Source organism: Cydia strobilella, chromosome 20 (assembly GCF_947568885.1).
Source record: "Cydia strobilella chromosome 20, ilCydStro3.1, whole genome shotgun sequence".
In the NCBI taxonomy this organism is placed as follows: Eukaryota; Metazoa; Arthropoda; class Insecta; order Lepidoptera; family Tortricidae; genus Cydia; species Cydia strobilella.
The window spans coordinates 4,398,862-4,408,525 of record NC_086060.1 but is presented as its reverse complement, the minus strand read 5'-3'; the positions used below and the strand labels follow the sequence as shown (position 1 = coordinate 4,408,525).

At 35.6% G+C, this 9,664-nt stretch overlaps 1 protein-coding gene across 2 annotated transcripts in view; it reads left to right on the top strand.

Moving 5' to 3' along the window:
• The first annotated feature begins 3,019 nt into the window (after positions 1 to 3,019).
• LOC134750481 (glycerol-3-phosphate acyltransferase 1, mitochondrial) overlaps positions 3,020 to 9,664 on the top strand; it is a 57,498-nt gene continuing 50,853 nt past the window's right edge. For both annotated transcript variants that reach the window (XM_063685655.1, XM_063685654.1), the window contains exons 1-2: positions 3,020 to 3,181; positions 8,004 to 8,203. In XM_063685655.1, coding sequence (XP_063541725.1) covers positions 8,094 to 8,203 — 110 coding nt within the window. In that variant the 5' untranslated portion in view covers positions 3,020 to 3,181; positions 8,004 to 8,093. The remainder of the gene's footprint in view (positions 3,182 to 8,003; positions 8,204 to 9,664) is intronic.

Here is a 9,664-nt window from a genome sequence, read left to right as displayed (position 1 = left end):
TCCAATCATTTTCCCGCGTCTATTTGCAATAGTGTTCAGAATAGCTCTTCTTTCACTCACTCTTCTTAGCACCTCCTCATTCGTTATCCTGTCTCTCCAACTAATGCCTTCCATTCGCCTCCAGCACCACATTTCAAATGCTTCCATTCTCTTTCTATCTCTTAGGGTCATTGTCCACGTTTCACTTCCATAAAGGGCTATACTCCAGATGTACACCTTAATCAGTAGCTTCTTGCTTCTGCATGATAAACGGGATTTCAATAATTGTTTCCTCTGGTTGAAAGCTTTTTTTGCCATAGCAATCCTTGAAACGATGTCTGGTGTGCACCTGGAGTCCCTGGTAATTAAGCTACCTAAATATTTGAAACTATCAACCTGCTGAATTGGGATGTTGTTGAGAACTATTGGAGGATGATTAGTTTTGCGTTTTGAAGTTATAAGGGTCTTAGTTTTCTTTATGTTTATCTTTAAGCCTAATTCGTTAAATACTGTGTCCATTGTTAACATTAGATGTTCTAGTTGAGCTGAAGTTTCTGCAAACGCCGCGATGTCGTCTGCAAATCGTATAAAATGTATTTTCTCCCCATTGAATTTTACCCCTCCCTTGTCTGCTTCAACAATTTTTCGTATAGCGTATTCTATGTATATATTAAATATTAAAGGTGAAAGTGGACACCCCTGTCGTACTCCTTGTCTAATCCTTGCATTCCCAATTTCCTCTCCCACTTCCATCAACGCCTCCTGCTCCTTGTAAAGTTGGTAGATTATTCTTCTATCTCTATAGTCTACTCCTACTTCTTTCAAGATGCTCATCATTTTTCTCCAGTTAACTTTATCAAAGGCTTTCTCTAAGTCTATGAAAGCGATATGAGTGTCGAGTCCTACATCCAGCCGTCTGTCTACTACTAATCTAAGAGCTAGTATAGCCTCTCTGGTACCTTTGTTTTCACGGAAACCATATTGGTCGGGGCCTAAGTAATTCTCTGATATGGGTCTGATTCGGTTCTGAATTATTTTTAAAAGTATTTTACTTGCGTGTGAGATTAAACTGAGGGTTCTGTGTTCTTCACAAAGTAGGGTATTAGGTTTCTTGGGCAAAGCTACTATTTTACTTTGTTTAAAATCTCTTGGGATCTGGCCTGTGGTATGTATTTGTTTCGTAAGTAAGAAAATTTCATCAATAACTGGATCACAAGCTGAAAGTTTGATCAATTCTATGTAGATATTGTCAACGCCTGCAGCTTTACCGTTTTGAAGTCTCGCAATTGCCTTATCAAATTCTTCTCTAAGTATTTCTGGACCCAGCTCATCTTCTGGTACTAGTTCTTCCGTCTCTAGATCAAGTTCTGTCAACTCTTCGCCTTCATATAAGCCATATATAATAAGCCATATATAATATGGGTAAGTATAATCTACATAAGGTTTCAGTATTGCATGTCCGGTGGCCTAGCCAAGATACCATCGTGCATCGACAAACTCCAAACTAAAAGTAAAAGTTTCTGTCAACGATTGTCATTTTGGCTAGGCCCCCTGAACAAAAATTGACAGATCTACATTATTATACACAGGTATACGACGTACTGTCTTACGTTCTTCAAGTTACTTTATGTTAACAAAGGAAACCTTTGAAGGCAAAATTGAAATCATTTAACTTCCGTTCAGTTTTTCATATAAGTACTTAGTAAATAGCTAATAAGCAATCGAGGTTTAATTTATCATTTAAATAAAAATATGTGTACTGAATGCTTTACTAAAGTTTGTTTCTAATTTTGACTCTATACGAGTATCTTTCGTTCTAATTTTGACTCCATACGAGTATCTCATCCTGACGATTCATCTATCCATCCTCAAATATTTATTATTGAAAATACTTATAAACGAATTAACTTTCTTGCAGGTATGGGTGCCATATATGTATATATACCGTAATTTGTGGGTTATTGCATATATTGAGGTTTATACTGAATTCGTGCATTACCGGTTTCCATAAGTGCCTTGCCTTTATACCTATGGACCGCGAGCCAGGCGCAAATTTCGTCAGTCATCGCCTCCCGGGCAAAAACTCGTATAACGGTTAACGGCTATGTATGATGAACTCTCGTGAACGTCAGCTGCCGCTCCGTTGGTGGGTTGAGGAATGGCAGCCACCGAAACGCGTAACACGGTCTTTCCACCGCGATACTACCGGCTGACCATTTGTTTAATTAACAATAGCATCTAAACTATCATCTGACAAAGTATCAAACGGGAGGCGATGACGCCGATGACTGAAGACAATTTTCTTTTTTACATGTTCATGTGACCAGCTGACGGTCTTTCCACAGCGATACAATCGGCTGACGATTTTGTTTATTCACAATAGCATCTAAACTATCATCTGACAAAGTATCAAGCGGCAGGCGATGACTAATTTTTTATAGACTTTATTTGCTGCCATTCCTCAACCCACCAACGGAGCGGCAGCTGACGTTCACGAGGGTTCATCATACATAGCCGTTAACCACTATACGAGTTTTCGCCCGGGAGGCGATTGGTCATGGAAATCTGTTCCTGGCCCGCGGTCTACTACCTGTATGTGTTATCTTATCATATATTTGGCAGATACATTGTTAATTTATCTAATATATCTTAAATAATTTACAGCTAAGACCACATTTAAGTTCGATCTAAGTCTTAAATGCGTGTCCAATAAAGAATTAGAAAGCAGCTAATTAGAAAAGGTAGTCTTAAAAAAAACGCTTTTTTGCTTTTCTGCAGCGCTATCCTGCTGGGAGTGCTGGATGAAACAAAAAGTAAAGTTCAACATAAGTACCGTTTCTGAACTAAACATAAAAAAATGAAATAGAGCCGGTAAAGCGTCAAACATTTCGTCGCAAGCGCTACTTCGGTGACAAAACACTGGCTCTTCTCTAGTATAACTTGACTTAAGATTAAAAGCAGCTATGCGTAATCAGAGACCAACTTAATACTGGTTTAGCTGTAGCATTGTGAAGAGTGTAACCCACAAATAGCGGACTGAGTCAGTGCTCCGTCGATCGCGCGAAGACACCGTCGCGTCGCTCCGCGTTCGCGCTCCGACATCGGCATTACATAAATATTCCATTTTTTATTCCAAACCGTATATCAAACGTGTATTTCCTTGTTAAAGTGTAGCGTATAGCTCATAGTCAATTTCTAAAAGGTAATTAAAAGTTTATTAAAAATATCGTTTAGTGATGTGTTGAATGAAGATATTAATACGTTCGTCGATTTCACTTTCTGCACCGGATTGATTCAAACCCTTGACGGATCCTGCTGATTCATACCCCGTTGTCTACTTGAACCCATAACCGAATTTTCTGTATTAGTCACGACCTGATTGCTCTTTAATTCATGAAAGAATTCGGACTTCTCGGCTAACTGTTGTATGATGATTTTAATAATGCGATCTCTTTCTTGTAGCGTCGTATTCACACGCATCACTAGTTTTTACGAAGTTAGTGCACCTGCACTGAAGAAATTACATGTTACGATGGGCGAGGATGTAAAACTCGTATTTTATGCCACTACAATATGTACTTATTACTGGATCTTAATAAACACGATGTTAAACACCTATAGGACTGGTTATTACATCAATAATCACTGTGTTAATATTTAACATGCCTCTTTGACTTGCCAAAAATTTTGGGCCAAAATTGACATTCATACAAACAATAAAAGACAAATTTTGGTTTCGATTACTCATGATTTCGTGGCATGAATTTACACTGTTTTTCTGCGTTGTGATTTACACAATACGAACTGGTATATGTGATTATTAGTAAACTGATTATGTGTGTCGTAAGTTATAACAAAAGTATCGTAACAAAGATTTCATTCATTCTCATGTATAAAGTTTCTTGTCGCAGTTTCCTTTAATCCTTTCTTCTCAAATCAAGTTCTTTGTCCTCCTTGTATGACACGACTGCCTTTTTTCGGATTTTGTTTATATATAGAAAACTATTTTTTCTATTTTCCACTTACTTCTCACTTGCTTTGCATTTATTATCCTTTGTATGAAATCGTGTTAAAATTATCCGAGGGCAACATTTTCACCATGGCGTAGAACTAATACAAAACCGTGATAGAGTAGGCTAACGGTTTGGCATTACCCCAAATTCCACATTTATGAGGTGTATAATACAATTGCTACTTTCTTATAATAGGTAATTTATATTTTATCTCATTCTATCACGATATTAGGTGATGATTAAAGCGTTCGCTGTTTAAACGTTTGTAGGTTCAAATTGAAGTACCATTACATTGATCTCTGCACATTTTTTGTTCAATTGGTTTTTAATTGACTTTCAACATTCAAAGGGAGGAGTTTCTCAATTCGGTTGTTTTTTTTAAATGTTTTTTATTATTTGTTACTTCAGAACATTTTTTACATAACGTGAACTGCTGACATGTAACACGTGCTAACTGCAGAGGCGGCAGACATTTAAATGCTTACCGAACTAATTGTCATGACGATTATTTCGATAATTCATTTGCTTACAATGGACTTGAATCACACCTTGTGAAACCTCCAAATGTAGGTGTTGTAGGAATTGTGTCGAATTAATTGTAAACGTGTAATTGTGTATATAAAATGTTTCATGTTAATTGAGATTATACTATAAAAACATTTAACACATTTTGACTTGACAACGCCTGTAAGGCAGCTGTGCAGCCAAGGACATAATCATATTTAATATTAACAGATTGATATAATATATAAAAATGATACTTACTTACTCGTATTTGTAACTGTACAGTCGCTAGTCGCGTCGCCATCAAAGCTCACGTCGGGCCTCTACGGCCTTCGGGCCCTTCGGCCTTCGGCCCGCCGTTTTGCTTGTCTAACATATCGGAGCGGCCAAGGTGCTAACAAATATCTGAACTCGCCTCTATTATCAAGCTCCTAGAGATGCGTGTTCAGATATTTTTGAGTAACTCGGCCGCTCCGATATATCTGATGGCGATTGTACCACAATTAATTCCTCGGTTCTTTTCTAAGTTGACACATTAAATTTTCATTTGAGCATATGTTTGTATAAATGGCTAAAAAGTACAGAGTGAAGTACACTTAAGTGTTCTCAGATTAAAATTATGAAACACTATGAATTCTATAATTTTACCGCTACATTCGAATGTAGGTACGTACAGTATAATTTATAATATTATGTTTAATTTATGATGCAAACAGAACATTTGCATAAATCGCATTCTATTATTTATCCGTAGGTAGAGCCTATCCGCCCAATCAAATGTACGGTATAGATTTATGGCCTGCATATGAATAAGCGGTAATTATATTAATAATTGATTAATCAATCTTTCATATATTTGCAGTATTGGCAACTCAAACAGCCTTGTTAAGTTAGTGTCTTCATGTACATTTATTTAATACATTTTTACATTCATTCTCGATTATCATTCGTTCGTTGTTCGTTTCTACACTCTCAGGAGTCTCAGGCCTATCGGCTCTATCGCCTTAGCGTAAAACTAAAACGTATGAAAATAATGTATTGTCTCTTAATTTAAATAAAAAATATGTGATCATCATACTATCAAATATTCTTCGACATATAAAACTGTACAGTCAAAGAATTTATTATCTGACCCATTTCGTACCTTGTCACAGTGACAATCAATATGAAAGTCGCTAGAAGTCTCATATTACTATTGTCACTGTGAAAAGGTACGAAATGGGTACTGTGACAAGGTACCCCAAAATGTTAAGTAATATAAAAAGTTTTCATGATCTCTAACTAATTTGTCAGACTTGTACAGTTCATCATTCATTATGTATTCTTTTCTCATCGTATATTTGTGCTTTGTGGACTCAGCTGTACGCGTTCTTTGTAATTTTAATTGGTATAATACATACCTACCATTGTGTAATGCGTTCTGCCTGCAGATAATGTTTGGCTCATGTGTGCCTGCCGTGTTATCATTATAACAGCGTTAGTTTTTTCTAAACAATGTAAAGTCTTTAATAGCGTGTTCAAACATTCTATCTATGGTAGACTCGTGTTATCATGTAACGTACTTTACCCAGGGACCGGACGACCCTTTCCTCGATAAAAGCCTTTCAATGGGCGTCCCTTTTAGATAGCTAACCCAGAAAAACTTTCCAGTTCGAACTGCTAGCCCTTTCATTTGACTTATTACCAAACAATAAAACTAGCTCTTAGGGCTACCCTAACCAATTAGCGCTTTTTATAAACCTTTCCCTTATTATTTTAGCCAACTTTTGTAAGCGGCCAGTATTGATTCACATTTATACTATAGGTAACCTTTTACAATATCTAAGTAAAGCCTCTAAATCTCTAGAAAAGTAGACACTGACGATTCACAGTACATCTTTACAAGCTTTGTTCGCATGTAACTAACCTTTTTTTTAAATCTTGCAAACCATTTTTCAACCACTTCCTGATATCCGATGAAGCTGAAAATGTGCATACATATGTAAGTCGGGTGACAAAGCAGTATTATGGTTCAATTCGTGTTCTATCGACCTGTGTTGTTCGCATTGCATTGTCGATTATCTCATGCTGTTTGGCTTGTTCTTTGTCAAGAACTTACACTTGGTCTTGTGTTACTTGTGTTTTCTTGTTGCTCATGATTACTGTTAGTGTTAATTCTCCCGTGAATATAGTAAAATTCAATTTATTACTAGGCCTTGCTTCTCTATCTTTTGCTGCGTATTCACTACTTTATTGACCTCTATAATACTACCAACTATTATATTATCAATGTTCTAATTTGTAACTGTTTTCTTTGTGATTATCACGCATTACCCACAAGGCTCGTGGTCTATTTTTAGTATTTGTTATTGTCCTAACACACTGTTTTTATTACTTTGTTTATTTTTTATCTTATCAGTGTTTTAACCGTTTTGATTCTGTTGCTACAATTTATGTCATCATGCTTTCAGAAAAATACTTCTCTTAATTGATGTTTACATTAATTTTACTGTGATTGTTTCTCCTTTTTTGTGTTTTATTACCATGAACATCCATTTGTGCATACTATAATTCTACTAGATACTTCCATTCTTGCATAAGAATATATAAATGTATATCACCTGTCTTACTCAATATAACGGAAACAGTAAAATATAGTCTACTTTATACACGCACCATGCACTATTGTTCCTACAAAAATATTGAATGAAGGAGTACGCAGAACTTTCGTTTGCGCCCAGTATTACAAAGAAATTTACTAGAGAAAATCTGTTTAAACAACGTACTCATGTTCAAACACGTGAGTCGTTTCACGAATACCACTAAAACGAACGGGACGTCAAAAACGAAAGACATGAAGTAAATTTAGAACGTCTACTCTAATAATACTTGGCGCATAGTTTTCTGCTATGTATTTATTTACTATCATCAGCGATTGATATCATCTAATGTTGTTTCTAATGTAACGTTGTAAACACATACTACGTCTGTTTTGGGGCTTCAGAACTATGTATTTTCTATTCTTACTACTCAATGATTATGCCGCTCATTTTATTTATTATCATCGAATGTACTTAATCTAACTTCGTCGAATTACGTCGAATTTAGTAGTAAAAACATTATTATCAGGTTGTTGTTCTTATATAATTGTGTTCCTGTTTTAAACTTGATTAGAAACGGTAGGTAATAACACTAATAACTATTGTGTTTATGTTTTCTCTTTACATTTTCTTCCCGATGAAGGTTCATTATTGACGCATTTTATCTCTAATATCTTGCGGTTCAAATTCCAAAAGGCGCCAATAGTTTATCATCTAGCAATTAGGTCGTTACGTATGTTCTATATTACATCTGTATCGGGCGTATTCTAATCATCCACCAACCCGTCATGTTATTTATTAGTGACAGGTCAAGCGAGTTTACTTCAACACGATAGCGATTCTTTGAATTAGTACTGTACTGTACACCGTTGAGTTACAACGTGCGAATTTGAAATCGGCGTTCGTCATTTAATTTTTTTATTAATAGTGATTGAGTGCGTTCAAGATTAATCGGTTGAGTGATTTCGGTTTGCGTTGGGAGCCGATCGGGAATGTGAGCCGCTGTGATTGGTCGACGATGGAAACCATGGTGAACGTGTGGGCGGTGGTGGAGCACGTGAGGGTGGCCAGTGGAGCGGCGGAGCTGGCCATCTTCACCGCCATACTCTACTGGTTCTTTACTTCAAGGTGCGTTAAATTATTACTTTTGTTTTAGTGTTATTGGAATTATTATTTATATGGTAACATGAGAGATTCAGTTTTACACAAAGACATTTCCTAACACTACAATTCATTTCTTAGTTCATATATTAAGCATTAAATCCGCTAAGTATTTGAATGTGCTTTAATTTCAAACAATAAATAAACTGCAATTTTATTGATTAATTCATAATTTATCAATATTTTGCCTACAATATTTGTGTGCCTAAAGTCAATTTAAAAATAACGGAAATTAACCGATTCATTTTTAATTTATTATTTTGCCACATTTTTTTTTTACTTGATTAAATCACAAATTAAAACAATGCATCAAATTCTTACCTACTTTTACCATTACCACAGATTATATAATAGTTCTTACGCTTTTGCTACACCCTGCTTTTCTCTAATATCCTATTCCAATACTTTTATATTTCGTTTTTAAACACTAAATTTTAAAGGTAATAAAGGTATTCATTCAAAGTCTGTAAGTAATGATTTCCACCTCATATTATATTGGACAGAAACGAAAAGAAAACTACAGTTAATTAATCAATCTTGACTTGACCCAGTTTTATCATAGCGTAAATCAAGGAAATAAATCGAATACTTGTAAAGCTACAAACCACATAGCGGTCTAACCGACATTATTGTTCAGACTTAGATAAGTCCTTCTGTACATAAACAAGAATAACACGAATCACGGTAATTATGATAGATATTGTTTGTAAGATAGGTACTATCATATGCGGCCGTTACTCTTTGAAAGACTATGTACATATAGTGCTAAAACATGTCATATCATAAGAATTTAGTACATATGCTAATGACACCAATACATGTAATATTTACATATAAATAAAAATAAGCCTTTCGTCTGACTTTAGGATCTTGTTATTTGTTAACACTTTTGCATTTTCTAAAGTTTTTTGCTTTATTTGGCATATGGATCTAAGTTTGACCCCTGAATCACTGTCTTTTTAATCCAAGCAATAATGGGGTTGAAATTTTAAGAATACTCCGCGGACGTCACGAACTGAGCCTTGTATAATACACTATTTAAACATAATATGACGTTTTCAAGTATGTATGTATGTAAAAGGCATTGATGGAGCCTTAAGTCATCAAGTTAGTTACCTTTTGCTGGAAAACATACGTATTGTGTCAACCCGCCCCGGCTTCGCACGGGTTACACAAAACCTTAACAAGTTACACCTAAACCTTTCCCAAGAATCACTGTTGATAGGTGAAAACCGCATGAAAATCCTTTTAGTACTTTTTGAGTTTATCGCGAACATACATAGTGACCTTTATGCACGCTTAGTGACCTTTGTTCAAGCGCGCAAACATGAGCAAAGTTCAAGATATGTTAGAGTAAGTTGTCGGCATCATATTAAAATCAAATGCATGCATAACGCATAACAAAATCGGTCTACGAGTACGTCACAG